The 26,352-nt window shown below is 54.2% G+C and overlaps 1 protein-coding gene across 1 annotated transcript in view; it reads left to right on the plus strand.

The window, feature by feature from the left end:
* Window positions 1-4,611: 4,611 nt before the first annotated feature.
* PLEKHD1 (pleckstrin homology and coiled-coil domain containing D1) overlaps window positions 4,612-26,352 on the plus strand; it is a gene marked incomplete at its 5' end in the record, with an annotated part of 28,926 nt that continues 7,185 nt past the window's right edge. Inside the window, 7 exons of the mRNA XM_080808073.1 lie at window positions 4,612-4,760; window positions 15,511-15,604; window positions 15,937-16,026; window positions 16,256-16,332; window positions 17,188-17,279; window positions 18,293-18,345; window positions 25,905-25,999. Coding sequence (XP_080664199.1) covers window positions 4,612-4,760; window positions 15,511-15,604; window positions 15,937-16,026; window positions 16,256-16,332; window positions 17,188-17,279; window positions 18,293-18,345; window positions 25,905-25,999 — 650 coding nt within the window. The remainder of the gene's footprint in view (window positions 4,761-15,510; window positions 15,605-15,936; window positions 16,027-16,255; window positions 16,333-17,187; window positions 17,280-18,292; window positions 18,346-25,904; window positions 26,000-26,352) is intronic.

Consider the following 26,352-nt stretch of genomic DNA (forward strand, 5'->3'; position numbering starts at 1 on the left):
CCTGTTATCCAAGAATATGACTTCAGGGTATAATATTCCAAGGAAGTATCCTGAAGAGATGTCTGCACTCCCATATTTGTTGCAGTGTTATTCACAACAGCCAAGATACGGCAACCATGTAAGTGTCTACAGATGGATGAATAAATGAAGAAAATGTGGTTCATACATGCACAATGGGATAGTATTCAACTGTAAAAAGAAGGACTTTCTGCCATTTGCAATAACATGGATGAACTTGGAGGACCTTATGATAATGGAAATGAAACCAGACACAGAAGGACAAATGCCCTCTGATTTCACTTACGTGTAGAATCTTAAAAAGTCAAATTCATCGAACCAGGGAACGAGCAGATGTTGGTCCAAGGGTACAAACTTTCAGTTATAAAATGAGTAAGTTCTTGGGGCACCGAGGGTGGCTCAGTGGGTTAAAGCCTCTGCCTTCAGCTCAGGTCATGATCCCAGGGTCCTGGGATTGAGCCCCGCATCGGGCTCTCTGCTCAGCGGGGAGCCTGCTTCCCCCTCTCTTTCTGCCTGCCTCTCTGCCTATTTGTGATCTCTGTCTGTCAAATAAATAAACAAAAATCTAAAAAAAAAATAAAATAAAATGAGTAAGGTCTGGAGATTGAGTGTACAGCATGGTCTATAGTTAATAATACTGTATTGTATACTTGAAATTTGCTGAGAGTAGGTCTGAAGTGTTCTCACCACACACAGGCACTCAAACAAAATGGTAACTGTGTGAGGTGATGAATACATTAACTTGATTGTGGTAAGCATTTCCCAATATACACGTAGTAAGTCATGTTGAACAATCTAAATATTTATGTCAGTCATGCCTCACTAAAGCTGAGGAAACAAATAAAGGCCAAAATAAAATAAAATATACATTCCTGTCACTTCCCTCATTCCACACATATTTGAGGGTGTCTCATGCTCCAGAAATGACTAGGGGAGTAGTAGACAACCTTTTTGAAAAGTAATAGACAACTTTTTGAGCTTCATTTTACTCCCCTGGAGAATGAAAACTAATACGTACCTCATTGAGACTGTTTCAAAAATTCAATGAAATGGATAGGATGTAAACAAGCTTCTTAGATCATCAGCTCTGGGGCTGAGCGTCTGCCCTTGACTGGTCTCACCCAGTTCCTGGTTAAGATTGAGCAACACCTTAAATAAAATCTTACAAAAAAAAAAAAAAAATTAGGGGCGCCTGGGTGGCTCAGTGGGTTAAGCCTCTGCCTTCAGCTCAGGTCATGGTCTCAGAGTCCTGGGACCGAGCCCCACATCGGGCTCTCTGCTCAGCAGGGAGCCTGCTTCCCCCTCTCTCTGCCTGCCTCTCTGCTTACTTGTGATCTCTCTGTGTCAAATAAATAAATAAAATCTTTAAAAAAAAAAAAGAAAAAAAAAGATTGAGCAACACCAGCCCCTGCTGGGTCCAAGGCACTGAATTGTCACCAGCTTGTTTTGTCTTCCTCAGAACCATCTGCCTGGCCTTCAGCACTCCCACCAGCGAGGGCAGAGAACACAATGGAAGCAGAAACGGCTTCTCCCAGGGCTCACTTGGTACGATCTGGGCTGCTTAGTTGAGGGAAGCATGCCTCAACCATCACTTAAGGTCGGGTCAAGTGTCCTGTGTGTAGAGGGGACCGGCAAAGATTGGTTTCTCTTCGTCCCTGAAGAAACTTGTGCTCTGTTTGTTCCAGTAAAGACACTGGACATTCCCCAGGAGCCACTTGGGCTCATTCCGCCCGGCTCCTTGGGAACAGTTTCCTTAAGAACGATTCCAGGTATCCTGCCTTTCTTCCTCCTGTGGCTCATGAGCTCAGCACTCGTCCTTCACAAGCAGCCAAAGCTGGTCCTGACCTGATTAAGCAGAAAAGGAATTAATATATTAAAAGGACATTGGCAGGGCTAGAGAACTAGACCTGACCAGAGGTAAAGCTTCCAGGAACGCTGCCACGCTGAGGAAGCCCGCTGATGACAAAGCTGCCACCACCACAGAACTCTTGATGCTGCCGTCTGCATGTCACCTGCCCAGGACGGCCACTGCAGCCAGTGTGGACACTGCTTGCTGCCTGGGGGGATGCAATCTTGCAGCCACAGCTGCCGCCCAGTCACGTGCTCCTAGTACCACCTTCCCTGGAGACACTGATGTCTCTGCAGGCTTTTTTCTTCTTGTCTGTCACCTGCATCTCCAAGTCCTGTCCTAGTACCCCCAACCCATGCACTCCACCCCAAAGGCTTCCAGCACAAGTTTTCTAGCTTCCATCTGGGAAAAGCAGGACTCGTAAAGTGGGAAATTTTCCCACTCTGTGGGACACTCTGTGTCCCAAAGAGTCCCGAAGCGTGTGAAATGTCCACTCTGCCCTCTATTCTAGCCCTGTCTCTTCCCACTTGGTGGACCCGGGCCCTGGGCCGGACCTGACATGTTTCGGCAAGGGCATGTGCATGAGGTGGCACAAGGGGATTCAGATGCGGCAGTTTGGACAATGAGCACCAACGTATGCAGCCAGGGCTTGGGAACTCCAGAGTTCATTAGGGGAAGTTGTGGGAGCCCTTGGGGAGACCCCTTCTTGACCAGACTCATGGAATGTTAGACCTGGGAAGGCTGTGGGAGCACGTAGTGAGGATCCCAAGCTCAAATCCCTACAGGGAGGAGGTAGGCAGTTAATAAATGAGCATGACAAGCTGAGCAAAGGACAATAGGGCGTGGTGGGTCTGGAAGCAGGCCATTTTAGGCAGCAAATTTTTAAAAACGTTTAAAGGTGTGCAAATGTTGGTAAGATAAAGCAGTTGCTTGGGAGGGGGTGGAGGATGGCAGTTTACTGGACAGGTGCAGGTGGGAACTTTCTGGGGTGATGGAAATATTCTGCATCTTGTTTGGTGGTGGTTACTCTATGTACACAATTAACAAAATAAACTTGGCCAGATAAATATTTAAGGTCTGTACATTTATCCTGTAACATTTTTTTAAAAAGATTTTATTTATTTATTTGACAGACAGAGATCACAAGTAGGCAGAGGCAGACAGAGAGAGAGGGGGAAGCAGGCTCCCCCGCTGAGCAGAGAGCCCGATGTAGGGCTCAATCCCAGGACCCTGGGATCATGACCTGAGCCGAAGCCAGAGGCTTTAACCCACTGAGCCACCCAGGCGCCCCTTATCCTGTAATAATTACACCTCAATTTTTTACTTGGGCAAATTAATACAGTATATCTATAAACCGATCTGGCTCTTAGGCGACCCATTGGCAAACTTCTGTTCTAATCCGACTCCTTTTTCTTACACAGGAGGAATCAGAGCTCCTGGGGGGCGTGGCGGGAGGTGGTTTTTCTCAAGGGCACAGAGGTGGCTCCTCCGCCCGGGAAGGGTGACTGCAGTGTGGTCTAGCAGGCTGCCTCTTACTGCGCAAACTCACTCCCCTGCTTTTGGAGCGGTGCCAGCGGGCCGCGGGGTAACACAGCCTTTCCGTCCGGGGTCCCCAGATGTTGGACAGACGTCTGCCTCGGCGTGGAGGCCAGCGGGTCACCCAGAGCCCAGGCGGAGAGGAGCGGAAGTGGGTGGAGCGCCAGACCCCCGCAGCACCCGCCAGGAGCGCAGATAAATCACGGACGCAAACTGCACTGACGTTCGGCACTGGCACCGAGTGCCAAGTGCCGACGCGGACAGCCAAGTTCTGGGAAGAGGAATCTGATCCGGGCGAGGCGGCGGCGGTGCGGACTGAAACCCACCCGAGGGGCGCGAGGAGGGCGGGGAGGGCGGGGAGCCTGCTCTCCCTGCGGGTGCTCCGGGCATTTACGGAATTCTTACCTGGCCCGCGCCCAGCCCGAGGAGGCACTGGCATCTCCGCTTTACAGGTGAGAGAAGCAAGGCTCTCCGCAGCTCCTCGGAGCTGCGTGAGGACTCAGCTGGGGTTCCAAGCCCCGCTAACACCAAACCCTTGCCCCTTGCTCTCCTCTACCCAGCTCAAGTAGGTGTCTGCAGGAGTGACACAAGCCTATCACAAAGCACACGAGTTCCCAACTTTGGTGAGGCCCTGCCCGCACGCCGGAGGGAACAGGAGGTGGCGGTGCAGGGTAGAGCGGGACGCGAGGGGTGGGGGTGGGGAAACGCAGAGGCCGCATCCCCGGCCGAGCGACCCGCCGGGACCTTCCGGGCGCGCGGAGCCCGGCCCTCCAGCCGGAGCCCGCACTGATTGGCGCTCGCCGTCGGCCTCCAGCTAGCTCACCTGCCCCTCCCAGCCAATCGGGGCTACCAGAATTGGGACTGTCGCGGGGAGCTGGAGGGAGATGCTGCCGGCTGGAGGCTGAGCCGCCCTCCCCGCCGAGTTCCAGCCGGGCCCGCCCCAGCCGCGAGTCCAAGGCGCAGGCTGCGCGCCCCGCGACCCTTCGGCGCCGCGCTTCCAGCCCCGCGCGCTTTCAGGAAGCGGGTCCTGGCCCGGGCGGCTCGGCGCCTCTGCGGGCTGGAACGCGCCCCGACGGCGCCCGGAGCCGCGCGCCGACGCCGCCTCCCCGCAGCCCTCCGTCGCGCGCCCGCCCTCGCTGGGAGCCCCCAGTCTGTGCCGGCCCCAGGGAGTGGGTGGGCCCGGCCCGGGGCAGCCCCGCCGAGGCAGGATGTTCACGTCCAAGTCCAACTCGGTGTCGCCCTCGCCGTCCCTGGAGCAGACTGACTCGGACGCGCTGGACATCAGCACCAAAGTGCAGCTCTACGGTGTGCTGTGGAAGCGGCCCTTCGGGAGGCCGTCGGCCAAGTGGTCCCGGCGGTGAGTGCGCCTCCTGCGCCCCGTGAGAACCGCCTGGGGAGGGAGCCCGGGGCCTAAGAACCCTGTACCATTCTCGCTATTGCCGTCGGCCTCTGACTTCCTTGGTGACCTTGGCCTCGCCCTATTTCACTCCTACCTTGGCTGTCCCTGGAAGATGTGGATCTCAGCCGGGACCCGGGCCATCCCTGTCGGAGTGCTGGCCCACCTGGGGTGGTACCACTGGCCCGGGGACCAGCGGGGATTCCTCTATGGAATGCATCTAAGTCTGAGTGGGGAGGTAGGGCGTGGGCCGAAGAGGTCATGGCCGTGGTCAGCGCCCATCTGGGTCAGGTTAGGTCAGACTCTGACTGGGAGGCAAAGATATCCAGCCAAAGGTATCCTCCTGGGATCCCCACGGACAATTCCATCATCTCCACAAGCCCCCCTCTCCCCCACTTCACCCTGTGATAGCTCCACCGTGGGCTTCTGAAAGACTCCGCCAGGAGAGAGAGGAAGGGTGAGGAAAGGTCTATGTCTGCCCCTGGTGGCAATCATGTGGCAACCCCTCCAACTCTCCCTTGAACTGATTTTTAGAAATCTGAACCTTAGGGAAGAGTCTCCAGTGCTCCGGCACAAAAGCCCGAGAGGAGGAACTGAGCTGAGGCAGAGATGCGTGGAGACTGAGGGGGCAGGGGAGGGGATGGTTTGGTCCTGTCCCAGGGATCGATCTGTAGGAAGGGGTGCTAAAGAGGGTCATAGCAGCCCCAGCCCTGGCTTTCAGTGCAGGCTTCCCTGTCCACAACTCAGAGGGGACTCCCCAGATGCCAGGCAGTAGCCACTTTCCACTTACAAAGGGGCCCAGAAGGTGCTGGAGGAAGGGGCTTCTTACAGGAGGAAGGTGTTGGGGATGGCTCATAGCCCTGAACTTGCGGGAAGCTCCCCACACTGGCTGCAGGAACAATGGGCCATCTTCTGGACAGTTCCCACCCTCAAGCCAATCTCAGTTCTGAGATTTGCTATGAGAATGGTCGCTAGAGCTCAGACCCTGATCCAGCCTCTCCCTGGAGGTGTGACCCTGCGGGGAAAGGAGGAGTGTGTGCAGACGCTCTTTCCCATCCCCCTGTGAGTCTGTCCTGGAGCAGGGCCTCAGATATCCCACAGATCGCAGAGATGTGGCAGCGGTTGGTTCTGATGTTCTGTTTTGATGAATAATTTAATATTTCTATAAGACCGCAGAACAAAAGGATCCATGGAAGGTGTTTCATGATTTACGGAGCTGGTTTCACCTGCCTTTATTGGTTCTGCCAGGTTTCTCTCTGGGATTGATGGGAGATAGGTTTCTCCCATTCCTCCAAAATTAAACTTCTCTCTCATCCCCTAAACGGAGGCCCAGGGCAACGCAGAGGGCATCTTCTGGGGAGCTTCCAAGGTTGGGCTAAGAAGCAGTTCCTGGTCTTTAGCAAGGCACCCTGGTGGGGAAAGGGAGTGGGAAGGTTGCTTGTAAATTCAAGTACCATCATCGCAGTGACCCCCATGCCCCTCTCTTCTGCCTCAGTTGCTCCTGGCAGCCACTGGTCCCACCCCATCGGGTCTGGCTCCTGCCCTGAGTCTGGGTCTCATCCTCCAAGACCTTTCTTGCCAGCCACTTGCACCTGATCACATCTTTAGTAAATACTAGGGGCCTGTGAACCCCAGAGTCTATCTCCTAGCCCCCCTCACTTACAGTGGTGGGGACCTGGGCCCTGTACCCACAGTTGTTTTCAGGGTTGGGAGGTGTCAGGGGCAAAGGATCCCAGCTCAAAGCCCATTGGGGGCACCAAGGGAGGCCTGGGAGGCTTTAGCTCCCCCCACCCCATACTCTCCATCAGCAGCCCCCACAGCCGCTCCAAAAACCATCCACTCTCATTGAGAACAGCGTGCGCTCTGCAAATACAGCTTCAGCTCAAGTCCTCCAGCCTCCCTCTAAAGGGGTTGTCACCTCTGTTCCCTTCTTTTATAGGAATTCTGGAGCTGCCACTTTATAAAGAGTCCCCCTCCCCTGGGGTTCAGGAAACAACTAACAGCCCACCTGCCATTTGGGGGTGGGGGAGGCCTGATGCTAAGCTTAGCCCCCTCTTGCTTCCCAGCAGGGCCCCCTGGGCCCCAGTTCCCCATTTGTGAAATGGAGTCTGGACTTCAGCTAATTAGTGGCCACAGGAAGCCTTGGGGAGGGGGCAGCCTAGGCCCGCCCCTGCAGAGCCTTGCCATTAAGGCGATCGATGCCCTGGCTGGGGCAGCTAAGGGGAGGGGGCCTGGAAAGGCTCCCGCCGCATCAATAATGGGCAGGATGGAACCAGCGGTGGCTGGCTGGGTTCTATAAAGCCTCTTCGGCTCAGTAGCTCAGGACCCATCTCAGGGCCTTTGCCTCCGAACCATACCCCACCCGAGCAGCCCTGCCCATCCTGGGGTGGGAAGATGCCCTCAAGCTAAAGGATCCGCTTTCTCCCCAGGGGCAACCAAAGGGGAAAGGAATCAAAACCTTACTTAGAAGAGAGAAGAGAACCTGGGAGAAGTGTCTAGAGGGTAAGGTTGATGACTCAGTGCTCCCTCATCTGTGAGCAGTGGAGATGCAGAGGCTGTTGGCAAAGACCAGGAGGAAAGGTGCCGATAGTGCCTCAGCCTCAGCCAGTGTCAGTTGCCGCAGGTCTGGACCCACAGGCAGGCCAGCCCTCCCAGAGTTCAATCCTCTCCCCAGCCTCTAGTCCTTGTCCCAAACCCTTCTGAAGAAATGCCAAGGCCCAAGCCCCTGATGAGGAAGGCCCAGTCAATTCCTGCAGCAGGGCCTTCTATACAGCCCCGGGGTCCTCCTTCCCCCCATATAAGGTGGCCAGTGGGGCGAGCTAAGAGTCAGTGTCCACTAAGTGCCAGGGGAACCGTGATACGGTGGCCCCACTTCCCAGATCTCAGGGCATAACCTGCCCGGGTGTGGAAAGATCATCTGTGGTCACCGTACCAAAAAGATCTGGGGGAGACTCTATTCCCACAGGGATTTGGGTCTGGGAGTTTCATCAGTGGCCCCAAGTGCTGTTTTGTAGAGATGACGTCACCACGCGGAGCTGGCCTCCAGGCTGAGGGGAAGACCTAGCATGTTGGCGGCACACGCCAGGCTCAGGCTCTCATGGCAGTGTGACTTGGTTTCGCTTTCTGGCTGACACAGAACTCCGCACAGCTGGCTGCGCAAGGTGTCCCACGGGCACAGCTGTAGCATTATTGCTCGTCTTCTCCCAGCTGGAAGGTGCCTGCGCATTCCTCTTCTTCTTCTTCTTCTTTTTTTTTTTTTTAAGATTTTTATTTAATTTGACAGACAGAGATCACAGGTAGGCAGAGAGAGAGGAAGGGAAGCAGGCTCGCAGCTGAGCAGAGAGCCCTATTCGGGACTCGATCCCAGGACCCTGGGATCATGACCTGAGGTGAAGCCAGAGGCTTTAACCCACTGAGCCACCCAGGCACCCCTGCACACTCCTCTTCTTATCATCGACTTGGGTCCTTCAGGCTTCATCTAGTGCCACAGTGTGGTGGGAGGTGGACAGGGGGCAGCTGAGGATCTCTCCAGATCCTTCGGTCTGTTACCCCTGCCCCTTTTGGAGGTGGTGGCATCCAGGTCCCCTGAGCCCTTAGGTTAAGGAGGTGGGGTGCCGTCTCACAGCCAAACAATGCAATACCAGCCGTTCATTCCGGCTTCACTGACACGTGATGATTCACGGGGACTTCTTTTTATTTTTTTTTAACAAACATATAATGTATTATTAGCCCCAGGGGTACAGGTCTGTGAATCGCCAGATTTACACACTTCACAGCACTCACCGTAGCACATACCCTCCCCAATGTCCATAACCCCACCACCCTCTCCCAACCCGCCTCCCCCCAGCAACCCTCAGTTTGTTTTGTGAGATTAAGAGTTTCTTATGGTTTGTCTCCCCCCCGATCCCATCTTGTTTCATTTATTCTTTTCCTACCCCCTAAGCCCCCCACATTGCATTTCCACTTCCTCATATCAGGGAGATCATATGATAGTTGTCTTTCTCCGATTGACTTATTTCGCTAAGCATAATACCCTCTAGTTCCATCCATGTCGTCGCAAATGGCAAGATCTCATTTCTTTTGATGGCTGCATAGTATTCCATTATATATATATATATATATATATATATATATATATATATATATCACATCTTCTTTATCCATTCATCTGTTGATGGACATCTAGGTTCTTTCCATAGTTTGGCAATTGTGGACATTGCTGCTATAAACATTCAGGTGCACGTGCCCCTTCGGATCACTACGTTTGTATCTTTATGGTAAATACCCAGTAGTGCAATTGCTGGGTCATAGGGTAGCTCTATTTTCAACTTTTTGAGGAACCCCCATGCTGTTTTCCAGAGTGGTTGCACCAGCTTGCATCGCCACCAACAGTGCAGGAGGCTTCCTCACGGGGACTTCTGAAGGGAAGCGGTTACCAGTGCAAACGAGCCCTGCCTCCCTCAGCCCCCCAAGCCCAGGAGCTGGGCCTAGTGGCTGCTGACCGCCTGTTTGAAAGTGGGCCTCCCCGGAATAGGGGTCAGACCTCAAGCAGGACCCACGCAGGCAGTTCAGGACTTGGAAATATGAAAGCGACTTCCTTTGAGAGTGGCTCTGGCTGTGCTGGAAAGCAAACCTAGGCTTAGAGGCGGGTGCTCGGAGTTCAGGTCTGGGCCTGCGGGGGGTCAGCGGCTGAGCCAGGCCAGGGGCCCTGCCGCATCTCACCTCACGGGCCGCCGCAGTGGAGGTGGGTCATGCTGTGGTTTTTCAGCTGTGTTCCTTGGAGGACTCTAGAGATCCCTTGACCATACCACAACAGGGTGGGCCTCCCAGGCGCTGCCCACTTCACCCAGTGCCTCTGCACTCTGATCGTTGTTCCACAGTAACCTTGTCTTTACTGTATTGTTTGAAGAATTGCGCTACCATTTGTGAAAACTCCCTTGGTCTTGATGATGTCTGCATAAACTCCAACTTGTCATCCCTGGTGCCCTTCACAGCGAGGCTTCCTGCTGTCCTGCTGTCCACACAAGTGGCATAGGCCAGGACAAGCATCCCCGGAGCCCACCGGGCCACTCGGCATGAACAGAAAGGGTCGTACGCCGGGGCTGTGTCCTTTCTTACCTTCCTTCTGTCACTTCTGAAAAAGGACACTTCTGACAAGCTATCCTTCCCCGGCTCTAGGATTTACCTGGCCCCAAACACCACACACCTGTTCTCAGTGCCTGAGAGTCAGGGATAAGGGAGACGGCGTGCTGGTCTATTCTGGAAGTTTGTGCCCAGGGAAGAAGGGGCAGCCAGGCTGGACATCCGCCTTCTGGTGAAACGGAACCCATGTGTAGCTCACCTGATTACTGGGCTCTTGCTGCCCTCTTGAGAGTGAGTTAACTGACCCGAGTTCTGATCCCACATCCTGAGGAAATCCACACCTGCCCCAGGCCTTCTGGTAATTTCCTTGTTCATGGATTACTGAGCGGTCTGCTGCAGGTGGTCCTCGTTGCAGCAGCTCAGCTCATCCCTCCGTCTCCCCACCCCCCTTCCCCACCCCCGCAGGAACATACCCGCCTTTCACACAAGGTATTTGTGAGTCTAGTAGGCTATGCTGAAGAGAAGGTTTGGCAATGAAAATGACGGAAGAGGCATTTAAATCACAGAAGTGTGAACCCTGTCTCATTGAATGCTGGCTCCCTGTTTTCCCAAGCCTTCTAGACACCCCATCTTGCCATCCTCGGAGATGGGATTGTTCACCACTGTCTCTTGACACTGTAGGACCCAGACTCTCACATCTGCCCTGGGTCCTCTCTCCTCTGCACTCTCCCATTCAACCCTCCTCCCCACGGCTCTCCAGGATTTCCCCTGGCTCCAACTTGCTCTCGCTCTTGCTCTCGCTCTGTGCTCCAAGGCCCTTTCTGGCCCTGACTCCCAAACTTGACTTTTGCCTTTCCAAAGAGGAAGGAGCTCAGCAGAGTGGATCCCTTTCGTAAACAGGACCTGCCCAACTTTGAAGATACCGTGGGTCTAAGCGTACTGCCTGTTCTCTCACTTCCAACTGGATTGACCATGAGGTCAGTGTTGGCCATGAGGCTCTGGCTGAGCCCTTGTTGCATTCAGAGCACTGAGGAGGGGAGTAAAAGGTGGAGACAAAGCTTAGGAAATCCCTCCCAAGTTCCCTTGTTTGTACTGGATGGCACTGGTGTCCACCCTGTCACCTAAGCCGGCAGCTGCCCTCACGGCAAGAAGCAGCCCCACCCTGCTCTGGTCCCTGCTTCTCTCTTTGACCTTCACTCACCCCCTACTGTCCCTCCCCCACACCCCAGCCTACCCCTTTTCTATTCATCTGCCAGTAATACCAGACATGTTTTGTTAACCTTGAACACATGATTCTTTATATGTGCTGTTCCTTCTGTCTGGAATGCATTTCTCCCTTTGCCTTCCTCCCAGAGTCCTGAGATACTCCTATTCAGCCTTCAAAACCCTGCTCGGTTTTCACCTCCTCTCAGAGAATTCCCTTGGCTGGACACCTAAACCATCACTCCTCCCCGGTCTATACTCTTCTTGTACTTCATACGAACTGGCAATGTGAGTGTGTGTCTGCGTGCTTCACAGTGTCCCAGGGTGTGCTGGTGCTTAGCCACGTTGCAGTGCCCCCCGGTGCCTTATAATCATCCCAGCTCCCTCACTTACCAGCTGTGTGACCTAGGGCATATGACTTAACTTCTCTGTGCTCATTACCTTGCCTCGCTCATGTGAGGAACGAATGAGTTAACACACATAATGATGTTACCAGAACAGCGCCTGTCTCGAAAGAGAAGCTCGATAAGCATTAGCTGTTTTTTTTTAAAGGAGTGATTTCTACCCGGTCTCTCCTGTATTCGACTCTAAGCTCCTCGAGGGCTGGGAGTCAGAAAGCCCCAGAGCCCCGCTGAGGACTTGGCTGTACCCGGTGATTCATTAATGCCTCCTGACCTGAGCTGACCAGGAGCTTGCCATCCGTCCCCCGAGATGAGGTCTAGGAAGACAGCCACTGCAGGCAGGAGGGATCGGGAGGGTCAGGCTGAGCCATGAGGACGGGGCATCCCAGAGCACAACAGTCGAGAACATCAGCTGTGTCAGCGGACGGAGCCAACTTCCCAGTCTGCCCCTCCCTTGCTGCTTGATCTCCCTGTGCCTCCACTAACTCACCAGCATCCAGAAGCACGAATACCTCCATCTCTTAGAGTCGCTGTGAGAGATAGAAAAAGATAATGCCGGTGAAATACTTGCCAAAGTGAGCGTCCTGGCACCTTGCAAATGCTCATTTAGCTGGACATGCAAATACCATCCTTTAGGGCCTGAGAGAGGAGGCCGTGGCCTTGACCGGACCCTTCTCCTCACTTACACGCTCTGGGCTGCACCCCGGTGGCGTGGGGCTTACTGGTGGGGCTGCCAGGGAGAGGCCTGGGGCTGCAGACAGAGCTCCGGCCAGGCCTGAAGTTGTTCCTGGATGGAAGGGTGGGCCTTGGACAGGAGGGAGCTGAGATGCAGGGAGAAGCCCCGTGCTTGGAGGACAGGGGCTGGCCAGCTGGGCTGGAGGAGCCGAGGGCTGCTGCCTGTAGGAGCCAGTGGGGTGGCAGGGGAGATGGGAACAGAGGCCGGGGCAGGCTGCCGCAGACCCTAAAATATAAATAATAATAAATAATATTATAATCATATTTATTATAACCATAATAAATAATAACAGCAGTAATAAAACTAAGCATTTATTGAATATTTACCATGTGTCACAATACACTACGTCTTTATGCGAACAAGCTCATTTACTTATCCCCCAAACCCTAAGAGATATAGCTGCTCTTATTGTCCTCGGTCACAGTTGGACCTGAGGCCTGGAGAGACCAGGTGACTTGCCCTGGCCACACAGCTGGTACGTGACAGAGCTCTGACCCCAGGCTCCCCAGCCTCAGCACCTCTTGCCTCCGGCTGGTGGTTTCCTGCCCGGTGCTGGCATGAACAGAAGCGGCTCCGCATGCGGGGCGGTGTGGGAAGTAGGAGCAGGGACTGTGGTCTGCAGCTCCTGTCCCAGCCCCATCTATGCCCAAGCTGGGGGACTTTGCCCACGTTATTTCTGCTGTGGGCCTCAGTTTCCTCATCTGTCAAATGGGAACAAAAGTCCCGTCTTCAGGATTGTGACCTCGGTCAAATACTCAAGCACACTCAGAACGCTAAGCAGGGGAGCCAGCACACGAGAACAGCTAAATAATGGGGGTTGTCTCGGCCCTGGCATAGTCCGCCAACTCCACAGGGCACAGAAGGAGATGCCTCTGGCTCGCAGTCAGAATGAGAGTGTCTGGGAGCAAGGGGATTTTGAAGAAAGGGAAGGGAAGAAGAAGTGTCCTTCTGTGCGGGGTCACTCAGGTCCTGAGCTCTCACCTGCTGAGAGGAAGCTGGGCGTCATCAGCAGGAGTAGGGGGCTGTCACTGAGACAGGTTTATGAATGAAGGTGGCTCCTGGGACCTGGAAGTGTACTGGCCGAATGCACACTTTGTTGGGCGATACTCACCCCTGCCCGCTGTGAGTCGCTCTCCTCCAGGTTCATGCTGGCTCCTCTCCCTTGACCTTCACTCCCACCCAAACCAAGCAGAGCAGAGCTGGCGTGAGGCTGGGCTTGGCGTGCGTGCTGTGTGGGCCCTTTGTGGGCCCTGTTATCGGGTCTTGCTACAGCCATGCTTTGAGCCTCGAGGTTCCTTCCAGAGCCCCACACGCTTCTCAGGGCCTTTGCACCTGGGGCTTCTCTGCCGGGAGCATCTTCTCAAACGTCACCTTCATGATCAGGCTCTCCCTGAGCACCGTGTTTAATATCGAAACCCCCACCCACCGCTCACCCCGTTACTTATCCCACTTTATTTCCCCCCGAGCATTTGTTGGTATCTGGTACGTGGACTTTTTCTCTTGCTTACTTACCGTCCGCCCCCCCATGCACACATACTCAACTGTAAGCTCTATGTGTCTCTGCTGCCCACAGTTCGCTCCCTAGCACCGAGAACAGTTCCTGGCACACAACGGGAGTTTCAGCAATGAATCTTCATAGCAGCCCCAAGAGACAAATATTTGCACCCCTCATGTTACAGAGAAGCTTTGAAAGGGAGGCTGAGCAAGGTTGAGAGCTCGCCTGAGACCGTGGCTTGAGGGATGGGGACTGTTCGACACCAGAGCCCCTGTTGTCTCCCTGCCCATTGTGGCCAGTGACCATCCACCTGTTGTCCCTCCTCCCCAGCTGTACCCTCGGTGGGGAGGGGACTCCGGAAGTGTCAGGAAGAAAAGAAGCTATTTGTCTTTGTTAAGCTCCTGTAACAAAACACCAGAGACGGGGTAAATAGCCACTTAAACTGTTCCGGCTCTTCTGGGGTAGGTGTTATCATCCCCATTCCACAGGTAAATAAACCGACGCTCAGAGAAGTGAGCTAACTCGCCCAGGGTCCCCCAGCTGGGACATGCCAGGTCCATCTGGTGCCAAAGCCTGTGTTCTTAACTACCCTGTGAAGTCTCTCAGAAACCGACAGGGGGCCTCTTCCTTGGCCTGTGGATTGGAGAGGGCATGCCCCTGCCCCTCAGGAGCCCAGCATCCCCTCAGGACAAGATGAACACCTGCGCATATGGGTGCTTAGGGCCCAGTGCACAGCCAAGTCAGCAAGGACAGGAGGAGCTGGGATGGCACTGTGGGCTGGGCAGGTCCCCAAGGAAGGGGACAGCCAGATGTAAAGCAACAGGCGGGGCTTTCTGGGGAGGACGGCATAATCTCCTTCGCAGGACTGTGCAAAATGTAGTGAGGTGCAGGGTGGTGAGGTCAGTGTTGGCTTGGACAGAGAGGCTGAAGGGCAGAAGCAGTGGGAAAGCCACAGGGGTCAGGGGCTGGAGGGCCCAGACTGTCCCTGCACCTGGGCAGAAGGTGGTATTGGTGTCCTTTCTCCATCAGGGGCAGAGAGGCCTGGGGGAGGAGGGCACTGGCAGGATGTCCACAGCTCCATTCGGTGTCTGGCTGGGCCAAGAGGGTTGGTATAAAGAACAAGGGTTGGTGATGGGCTCACACCACAGGACAAAGCTGAGCTTCTCTTTCCTGGGGGAGGTGAGGTGGCAGCAGTGGGTGCCCCAGGGACCCTCTCCCTGCAGTTGCAGCCTCAGGAAAGGTCACGTGGCTGGTGGGCCTTCATACCCACATTCCATGCCATCACCAGTTTCATGATTACTTGTCAGAAGATGCATCTTGGGATCTTGCACAATCTGTTAGCAAGGAGGGAGGCCTCCCAAAGCTCTGTGTCTCCTAGAACAGAGAGGCTGAGAGGCAGAAATGATGGGAAAGCTTTCTTCTTTCCCTCCTCCCCCCTCTCCTGGAGGAGACCCTAAGCGACTAGAGCTGTGGGTCAAGGGGTTGAAGATACCGGAGGGAAGGACTACAGGTGCCCTCCTGTGCCAAGGGTGCCGGTGTGGCAGGATGGAGGTAGCCAAACCTGGAGGCCCATTGTGGGCGTCCCACTTCCGCTGCCCACTGGTGCGAGGGTCAGGCTGTTCTGACGGTGCTTGCCTGGCCAGCTGAGGCCTTGGCCCAGATGGGGAACGTGAGTTGGTGATGAGTCTGAGCTGGTGTCCCCAGGGTGGCAGGACCTCCGAGGCCTTCTTACTGTCCCAAGAAACCTCACGCCTTCCCTCCTGGTTGCCCCTTCTTTCCCACCACCCACTCTAGGTTTTTCATCATCAAAGAGAGCTTTCTGCTTTACTACTCTGAGAGCGAGAAAAAGAACTTTGAAAGCAATAAATACTTCAATATACATCCTAAGGTGAGGCATTCTCCCCCCAGGGCCACAGGGGGGAGGGTCTTGTACAATGGGGGAGGGTATCCTGTAAGGGTAGAAGACCTTCTCTTTTCTTGCTCTGGTCTAGCAGAGTCTGGAGAACAAATCCTTCCTGGGGCACAAGACTCCCTGCCTCTCCTGGGCTGGGCCCCCACCCTCCTGGGCCCCAGAGCCTGCCCCAGCCCTTCCTCTTCCTTTTGGGAGTCAGTCTGGCTCCCAGCCTGGGGTGCTGGGCAGACCTGGCTTTGGCTGAGGGCTCCCAGAGGCCTTGAGTGACCTGGGCGGGGTGGGGGCTGCCTATTCTGGTTCTTTCCCAGGGCGTCATCCCCCTGGGAGGCTGCCTGGTGGAGGCCAAGGAGGAACCCAGCATGCCCTATGCCATGAAAATCTCCCACCAGGACTTCCATGTGAGTAAACTCTCCCCTTAGCGTGGACTTAGCAAGGCAGACCAGCCTCTCCGAGGACCTCCAGAATCCCTAGGGGTAGCCTGTCCAGTGACCTGGCCTGGGAGGGTGTCCGTGTCCTAGGGACATGTGATGGAGGAACAGAGTTGGGCCTCTGGGGCCTTGTGGGCGGTCTCTGACGTCCCGGGAGTGGCCTCCCCTCAGGGACACCTGTGGCTCCTCTTCCTGGCAGGGCAACATCTTGCTGGCTGCTGAGTCCGAGTTTGAGCAGACCCAGTGGCTGGAGATGCTACAGGAGTCCGGGAAGGTGTAAGTGCTCATAGGCAGGGGGACAAATCCCGAAAGGGAATGGTTATGGGCTGGGTCCACCCTGATCTCCTTGCCTCTCCACTGGGTGGGTACTGAGACCCCAGGAAAGGACAGGGTAGGGAGAAAAATGGCTGGGCCTCCTTGGAAACAGAGCTGTGGTTGCTGGTTAGGGTGGGGAAGAAAGGCCAGGCCAGGTTTAGAGCATCTGCAGGGGAATCTGCTAAGTGGGCTTTGAGCCCAGTGAGCTTGGCCTGTCTGGAGTCACAGGTGGCAGACGTGGACAGCACTTGTCCTGAACTCCTGGGAGCAAATCCAGCATCGCTCGGGGGACTTGGCTGCCTCTCGACGCCCATCTCACCTCCCCAGGCCCACAGTGAATCCTGGCACAGCCTGACGCTGGCGCTTTGTAAATCAGAGTCCAGATCATAGAAACCTCCAGCCTAGCACGATCTGTTTATACATAAACCCCCGTCCTGGCACCTGCCTGTTCACGCCGGGTCATGCTTTTAGTTCAACAAATAACACCGAGTGGGCCCCACACCAGGCCCTGTGCCCGGGGGTGGCATGCAAGGGTGTGGAAGGAGCCTGGGAAGCAATCTCTTCCCCGCTCCGCAAGCGCTGCTGGCCCTGTCCACAGTGGCCCACTTCGCAGCCTGGGTCAGCCTCCAGGGACGGTAACCGATCGATGCTGGTGGCATGCCCAGAACCACGGGTGCCGGAGTGAATGGGGCTGGGATTCTGGAGACGGCATGGGCGAGCACAAACCATGCCCAGTCTCCTTCTCTGCCAGCCTAACGTTGTGACGATTTTGTGTTTCTTCTTCTCTTCTCTGTCCCATCTGCCCTCCCTCCCCAGGACTTGGAAGAATGCCCAGCTGGGAGAAGCCATGATCAAAAGCCTGGAGGCCCAGGGGCTGCAGTTGGCCAAGGAGAAGCAGGAGTATTTAGGTTGGCTAGAGGGATGGACTGGAAGCTGAGGCTCCCTAGGTAGCAAGCACTTTGGGGCCAGGGATTAGGGCCGGAGCTTGGCGGTGGAGCCGGGGGCAGGTCTTAGCGAGCTATAGGGAGCCACAGACCAGCCAGAAGCCTAGAGGCTTTGACCTTGTAACCTGTGTCCTTTTGGTCAGCATGACAGGGGGCAGGAGGACCTGGTGGCCAGGAGCCTGAGCTCTGGCCACAGTTTTGCCCCTTCTCTGTCAGCTGTGTGTCCCCACGCAGTGTAGCCCCCATAAGCCTCAATGTCCTCATCCTTAAAATGGAGATGAGAATAGTCCCTAGGTTTCAGAGGTGGCGGGGGGCCAGGGCAAATGAGAACATGCCTGGAAGCCCTTGTTTCTTGCCCATACGGTATGGGCCCCATAAATGGAGTTGATGTTATCCTGCCGTGGGTCCCCAGGTCCCGGATTTGCCCCTAATCCCTCCCACCTGCCAGCTCACTTTAAACCTGACCTTGTGCTGGTGACTGGCTGGCCAACATGTTCTGTTTGGGAAAGAAGGTGAGACTGGGGGGTTGATACTTTACCTGGGATCCTCTCCCCTGCCACCTCCTTAGGCACTTGGGTACTCAGCACTGGTTCCTTTGACAGCCCTGTCCCCCCAGGACCTGCCCTCCCCCACCCGCCAGACACTAGTGCAGAGGGGTGGTGATCTGAGGAGCAGCACAATTAAGAGCACTTCTAGAGGGGTACAGACACCCCCCTGAGCTTCTGAAGATGAGGCCATGCTTGCCTTGTGAACGCATGAACAGGGACAGTGAGTGGAAAGGCGGGCGGCAGCTGAGGCCAGCACGGCGGCTTCCAGCCCCAGGAGCTGGCTCGGTTCTCTGGCTGGCCTGGGCTTGGCAGGACGGACCTTTTCCCTGGGAGATCCTGGGAGTGAAGGAGGTTCCTGGAAGGCACCAGCCCCTTCCTCTCCAAAGCTGCAGTGACCTTTCTGTGAGAGGGTGTGTGCTTGCTTTGCAGACAAGCTGATGGAGGAGACGGAAGAACTCTGCCTTCAGAGGGAGCAGAGAGAGGTAGGCGCGCTGGGCTGCTCAGCATGGCTGCCCCTCCCCAGCACGTCCCACTCTGGTGGCCCCTTCGAAGACTGGCCTGTGTTTCTGGCATTTGGGAATCATGCCGGGGAGCAAGGCCCCCAGAGAACTCGCTGGAAAGTCAGCCAGGAGGAGCAGAGAGGCCATGGGGTGACAGTGCTTGGGGCTGGCTTGGGCTTCTTGTCAGCAGTGTATTTCTTCTTGCCGGTGCCCAGGGACAAAAGTGAAAAGCGTAGGTGACCACTTTCTAGAGAGAGTCATCCCCAAATTGTATGAGCTACGTCAGTAGGTAACGAGCTGCTTGTCACTGGTAATCTTCGCGGGAGGCTGGCATGGCCTCTGTGATTGGAGAGGGGCTTCTGCATATCGGGGTGATTGCATTGGATGATTTCAGGGGTTCCTTCCTTCTCTAAGTGACACAATGGAAGTACCAAAAAAGCCAAGCTAATGGGACATTAGCCTGGGGCAGCCTGTAGAGAAAGGGAGACCCTGGCCTCATTGAGGATAGGGAGCCACCGAAGTCCCCTTCATTTGGAATCTCCATGCAGCCTTGGGCCTTGCCTGTCCCGAAGGGCCATCAGCACCCTGAAGATCAGAGACGGGGAGTGTTTAGCGGTACAGACTTGGAGCCAGGCTGCCTAGGTCTGTGTTTGATCTTTACCGCTTCTAGCTGTGCAACCTTGGACAAGTTACCTACCCTCTCTGAACGTCCATATTCTTACATGAAAAATGGAGATCATGGAACCCATCTACTTAGGATGCTGTGAAGATTAAGTGAGATGTTACATATAAAGTACTTGGCACATAGGGCTGAGTGAATACCTGTGTTTGTTAGTGTCACGCTCAGGTTATTATTAACTAGGGGCCCATCCCGCATGTGAGCTGCCCGAGGCCTGAGGCTGCAGAGGGCCCCGCCCACAGGGGGAGCCCGATTCAGCCCACTGCTCTTTGCCCCCTTGCTTTTCCTTGTCCTCATGGGGCCCGTCCGTCAGCCCCGGCTCAGTGCCCGCCTCTGTGACTTTCCTCTCTCCAAGCACCTTTCCCGACCACCCCTCCCTGGGCTCTGAGGCAGACCCTATGGTCAGGAAGTGTCACCTCCCTGGAGCAGCCTGAACATTCCCTGGACCCAGCACCGCAGCTGGCCTGGGGTGAGAGCTTGATAAATGCGGGATGACTCAATGAGTGAGCGTTTTTGATTCTTATAATTTCACATTACATCTTGATTTTCATCCACTGGGACGATTCATCCTCATTTCTCTCCTTCCCAAAAATGGTATCTGATATTCTTGCCCACTCATCCTTCCAGCTGGACTTGACACTCACTTTGTCAATGCACAGCAACAGGAAAAAAACCAAACCAAACCAAACACAAAACAAAACCCCAAAGCCAGTGGGGATTTGTATTAGGATTGCGTGGATTTGAGGATTGGCCTCGTGACAGCGCTGAGCCTTCTCCCACCCGGCGGGTGTGTGGGCCTCCCTGTGTCCCTGCTGTCATCCAGGTCCTGCGTGAGACTCTTGGCATTTTCTTCACACAGTTCTGTCACTTTGAGAAGTGACACTTCCGGTGAGTTGTCGGCAACCTAGAGACAGGTAATTGAGGAAGCCAGAGAAAGGGACGGAATGACAGACACAGCCACCGGCAGGGAGAGAGACAGACTTATCCATCAGAGAGGCTAAATCTGGGGCAGCAGTCAGCCGGAGGAAAATTTAGACACTCTATCTAGGTCTTTAGGCAGGAAATGAGGACAGCGGAGACCCACCGCACGCCGGCCTCACTTAAAGCCATAGCACGTTGAAGGAATGAGGCCTGACAGCTGTGAACTCCCTGGTTTTGTGGCCCAAGATGTGAATGTGACTCCCTCCGGCCCGGCTGATTCCCACAGCAAAGGCAGCTGTGGGCGGGCAGAAGGGAAATGTCCGGGGCCAGGAGACTCAGGTTGAAGCCTCAGCTCCATCACAGACTGCATGGCCTGGGGGGCCTCAGTTTCTCCATCCGTGATGCTCTGGTAAGAGTTAACGACTGTGCCCGCCCAGCTCCTGGGTTGCCTTGAGGCTCGGTGACTAGAAGGAACAGAGTGCATTGGGGACACCCAAAGCCCTCGCAGGTGTGTGCCGTGCGTGGTGGGGCCACGCAATCCTCCATAGGGAAGGAAGGCCCTGGGACTCTAGACGTGTGAGCAGAGAGTGTAGGTGGACCCACGCCCCACCCCTGGGCTCATCTGCCCTGGGGCCAGGAGGCCATGCCCTTCCCTGGGTGCAGATCCCTCCGAGGTCCCTGGCTCCCTGTGACCTCATCTCTCTCATCCCCTGGAGCAGGGCAGCCTGCCTACCTTTCCTTCTCTGGCTGACCTCTGAGAGCTCAGCCTTGCCTGTGAGCAGGCGCATGGGAAGTTAGAAATGCCCAGGGCCTGTTAGGCAGGCATCTTGCCACCCAGGCTGCTCCTGGTCAGAACAGACTCTGTGTTGGAAAGAACCTTCCACTTCAGGGCGAGGCTCTCTGCTCACCTCCCTGATGCTGTTGTGGGTAACTCACAAGCTCTGGAGCTATTCTCTGCCTTGCTGCTCTGTTGTTTGAAAGCTCTTCCTTTCCTTGAGCTGAAATTTGCCTTCGGGTGACTTCTCTCCAACCCCGAGCTCCTGCACCTTAGGTCAGGCCCGGGGGGTCAGAGGAACAAGCCCTAGACGGTGAAGACAGGCTTCAGCTGCTGTAGGTAGGTTTTGGCTGACCTCAGCCTGTGGCAGGGTTGCTCCAAGTGCTCAGACCCTCTTGGCTGCAGGAACAGAAGGTTCTGGGTGCTCCGGGTTTATAGATTCTGCTGTCATCCAGTCTTCTCAGGCTACACCCAGATATCAGTTTTAGTTAAGACTCACACAGGTGAAGTGAAAGTGAGTGACCGGGAAGAGGATTCTGTTTCTTTGTCCTCATTAGTACGTAACCTTCTTGTTAACAGTAGAAATCATGCTCTTTGTAGAACAGCCAGAAAACAAACGTTATCCTCGATCCTACAGTCGACAGACAACTGTTGCCAACATTTTGGTATTTTTCTTCAGTCTTTAAAAATACATATTATTGTAGGGGTGCCTGGCTGGCTTAGTCGGTGAAGCATCCGGACTCTTAGTTTCAGCTCAGGTCGTGATCTCAGAGTTGTGAGATCGAGTCCTGCAGTGGGATTCACACACCGCATGGAGTCTAGCTGACATTCTCTCTCTCTCTCTGCCTGTGCCCCTCCACCTGCTTATGCTCTCTTTCTCTCTAAATAGATAAAATATTTAAATACATATGTATTATTCTTATATATATTTTCAACATAATAGGATATTCAGTTTTATTTATTTTTTTTAAGATTTTATCTATTTATTTGAGAGAAAGAGTGAGAGAGACAGCATGAGAGGGGAGAAGGTCAGGGAGAAGCAGACTCCCCACGGAGCTGGGATCCCGATGCGGGACTTGATCCCCGGATGCCGGGATCATGACCTGAGCCAAAGGCAGTTGCTCAACCAACTGAGCCACCCAGGTGTCCAAATATTCCGTTTTATAGCCCGCTTTTTCATGATACCTTCATTAACATTGTACCTTTAGCAAGTTTTCATGTCATTCAACATTCTTCGAAAACTTCATTCTTAATGACCATGTACCGATTCATCCGATGTGATGTTCCACTTAACTACTCTTCTATCTTTGGATACCTAGACTGTTTTCACTATTTTTTTTTAAAGATTTTATTTATTTATTTATTTGGCAGTGAGAGAGAGAGAGAGAGATCACAAGTAGGCAGAGAAGCAGGCAGAGAGAGTGGGGGAAGCAAGCTCCCTGCTGAGCAGAGAGCCGGACTTGGGACACAATCCCAGGACCCTGAGATCATGACCTGAGCCGAAGGCAGAGGCTTAACCCGCTGAGCCACCCAGGTGCCCCTAGACTGTTTCACTATTATAAATTATGGCGCAGCAAACATCTCTACACACTTAACTCTTAGTCTGCTGTCTAATTGTTTAGGAGAGATTCCAGTGGGGGAAATCACTGAGTCTGAGAAAGAAATTTCAAGACTCCTGATGCATATTGACAAATTGCTTTCCAGAAAATTTGTACCAGCTTTCACTCTCCCCAGCAGTGTGTGGCCATTTCCTTCTTGCTCTACGCTACTACCCGAGTTTGAGTCCTTCCTTCATTATTGACTAGCTACGGTGTGGAGAAAAGGGAGGAAGACAAGCATCACTTTGAACAAGTTTCCTTGACCTTTAGGTACCTCTGCTTTTCTCATCTGTAAGATGAGGATAAAAATATTATCCACTTTCAGAGCTGTTATGAGGATTAACTGAGTTAATACGTGTAAAGTACTTAGAACAGTAAGCTCACAGAGAATATTATCCATCATTGTCATTATTGTCACATACAAGACCTGTTTCAGAGTTCCCTTTTCCGTTCCTTTGAATTGCTGTCTATCCGTGAACAGATACCACACAGTTTTGGTTTATAATACCATCTGTCCTTTATTAAGCACTGACTATGTTGCAGACAATTTGCATAGATTAGCTCATGTGATCTTTCCATTAACTCTACAAGGTAGTACTGCCGATCTCAAAGAGTAGCCCCACACCCTCTCTTCTCTCTGCACTACATCCAAAGGCAGTCGAGACCACACCTCCGGCTTCATTTCCTGTGTGCGTGCAAATGACTGCCCCATTGACAGGTGCAGTCCCTTTTCTCTGCTGAGCTCCAGCCCCTTAATATCCAACTGTTGACATCTCCAGCTAGATGTCTCAAAAGTACTGCAAACTCAGCATGTCCAAGGGCACTCATGATCTGCCCCAGCTGGTCGTCCTCCTCGAGAGCTCCCTATCTCAAGGAATTCACCACCATCCATTGTTGGTGCAGACTGGAAACCTGGGAGTCATGCCTCTCCCAAGGTCTGATAGCGTTGCCCCCACAAGCTCTTGAACCTGCCTGGCCACTTCTCTACATATCACAGCCCTGTTCTGGCTCACGTTACCAGGTCTTGCTGGACTAAGCCAATGGCCTCCCACCTGGGTTCCTTGTATCCCTCCAGGCCCCTCTTCATCCCTTTGCTCCATGCTGCAGCCGGAGTCACTGTTCACAATGGAAGTCGGATTCTGTTGCCCGCCTTCTCCCCTGCTCCTTGCCCAAAACCTTGCTCTTGCTCAGGAAAAAAGACCCAAATCCCCAGCATAGCCCAAAGCCCTGTGTGGTCTAGACTCCTCCCACCCACCCTCACTCTGGGCCCAGCTGTATGAGTCTGTCTTGCTTCTTTCGGGGCAGGAGGTTTCCAAAGGGCCTTTGCACATTATGATCCTCCTTCCTGGCATGTTCTTCCCTCTTACTTATCCACCTTCACCTGTTTGCTCAAGAATCTCCTGCTCCCCCCACTAGTCATACCCTCCTTCTTGTCCAAGGCAGCTTTCCATAGACCTGTGTCCCGTCCTGCACATCACGGGCCTTGGTTTGTAAACATACTCTCGTGTGTACTTATTTTATTAGTTTCTGATTCCTCTGCTGAGCCGGAAGCTCCGTGAGAACTGAGACATGTCTGGTTTTGCTCATCTTCCCATCCTCAGTGCAGAGCCTGGCAGGTGCTTGGCAATATTAAGCACCCAATAAATATGTGTGGCATGAATGAATGAAACCATTAAAAAAAAATCTCATTGGGATTTTTACTGAAATTGCATTGAGCCTGTAAATTAACTGGGAAGAACCTTTACTATAATCTTCCTAATCAGGGGCCTGCATTCTTTTCAAACGCGTAATTACTTTTACTGGGGATTTAGAAATAATGCAGTGAAGCATGGTGGGCAGGGATTATCTGGCTTGGAGGAGAGGAGACTTGGGGACAGAAGAGCTGTCCCCAACACCTGAAGGGAAAACTGATCAGTCTTGTTCTGTGGATCTGAAGGGAGAAGCCGGACCTGCCGATGGAAGTTACAAGAAGACAGCTTTGGGCTCAGATGGCCCAGGTGGATGAAACGGGCTGCCCCTTCTCCTAGGTGTACTTGGAGGACTCAGGGTGTCCACAAGTTGGCTGTGTCCTTGGCTTTGCCAGTCTTCTGTTTTGCTAAGCACCGTTCCCCAGCTCTCCCTTTGCTGGCTGGGGTCTTCAGGGTTCAAGGCTGAGGAATGGTAGCTGAGGACAGCAAGTTCCCAGCAAGGGAGGCAGATGCTGAAGGGAGAGAGTGTGGTCCAAGGACAGAGGTGGCGACAGGAGCACTGGAGGGAAGCTTTGCTCCATGAACAAGAGTCAGCCCTCTCCTCTGAACCCCGTATAACTTGTGGCAAATTCTGGGCCCTTCCCCAATGCTTCTGTATTTGTAGCTTTCAGAGAGGGCCCATGCTGAGGTCGAACCCGGAAGGAAGAGCTGTGAACAGGTTGTTCTGGAGTGAAACAGGCTGTCTGAAGGGACGAGTTCCCTGTCATGAGAGCCACTCGAGCAGAACCCGGGCCATCTCTTGGCAGGGAAGCTGATCCAGGGATTCGAGGGTCTGATGAAGACTAATGCGCCTTCTAAGTGCCCTTGACTGTAGAGGGCTCTGATTCATGGGTTCCCGTTTCTCTGACTGTCGCCCAGCACTCAGTGTGGGCCGGACCCGTGGTTACGGACTCAGGTGGGAAAAGCATGTATCACACAGACCTGGGGCCAACGCAGGGAGGAGGGGTACGAGAAGCCAGATGACTGTTTGGCCGTGTTATCTTCAGGAGCATCGGTTTCACTCTCTGGTTCTTAGAGGCATCGCCAGGGTCTGCTGGCATCTGAAGTGCCAGAAAATTCTATCTTCCCGCAGTGTGAACTGTGGAGGAGCAAAGCAGTTGTCACAAAACTGCTAACAGCTAAGCTTCTCTCCAAACGCACCCTGCAATCCCACCTGCCAGTGAGGCGTGGGAAAATGGGGCCCGTGGAGGGCACATACTTGTTGGAAAAAGACGGTGCTGGCCAGCATTCCTGACAGCACAAGTCTGGCCCTGCCTGGGGGCCTGCCCGGCGCTTTCTGGCTCTCCTGTGCCCTTCGGGCCAAGCACAGGGAAAGTTGCAGCCACTGGGCTGCTTCCTAGAAGCCCCGAGGTAAAAGAGCCCTGATTTTCTGGCTTTGGGGAAATGGCTTTTCTTTGCCACCCTCCACAGATGGCACTCTAGGGATCTTTGATGGGAAGAGACACTCATCCCTTTTTCCTCTAGCACTTCAGAGCCGGCCAACATGCCTGAGGGTGTTAGCGACTGGAGTTGTCTGGCAGAGTAGATGTCTAGAATGATCTCCACCTCCAGTCCCAGGGAAACGACGTTGCGAGCCTTTCTAAAGCCTGGCAGCAGCATGCCAGTGTGTCTGATAAGGCCAAACCCCGCACAGACCTTGGGTTTGTTGAGACTGGGTGTCACTGAGTGGGAACAAGCCTCCTTGGGACTTGCCCCCAAGTTTGCTCCCATAGAGCCTGGCCTGGACTGCATCCCAGGGAGCTCCTGGACAAGAGCGGCGGTTCCGACCTCAGGAGTCCTTCGCTGCCCGAGACTCTTCTCTTCCCTCTGGTTCTCCTCAGGAGCTTGAACGCCTGAACCAGGTGCTGGAAGCCGAGAAGCAGCAGTTTGAGGAGGTGGTGCAGGAGCTGAAAATGGAGCAGGAGCAGATCAAAAGGTAGGGGTGGTGCCCAGGAAGGGGTGGGAGGGAGGTGCGCCTCAGACGGAGGGTGAGAACCCATGTTTCCCGTCAGGCCTGGGGAGCTCTCGGCCAGCAGAGCCTCACTACATGATGGCTTGGTTTGGGTCTCTCTTCCCAGTGCTCCAGGCCTTGGGTAGCCCAGAAGGAGCTGTAGACCCCACACAGACTGGACATGAGGCACGGGCAGGTGCAGACCAGCGCTCCCTCCCCGCCAGCAACAATCCCCTCTTGCCTCTGTCAAGCCTTCCTTACCCAGGGGCAGACGGGAGGTGCTGTTAGCCAAGACCCCCAATATCCCCTGTACAGTTTCTTCCCGTTCTGGCTAATTC

This window comes from Martes martes, assembly GCF_963455335.1.
Source record: "Martes martes genome assembly, chromosome: 7".
Lineage (NCBI taxonomy): Eukaryota > Metazoa > Chordata > Mammalia > Carnivora > Mustelidae > Martes > Martes martes.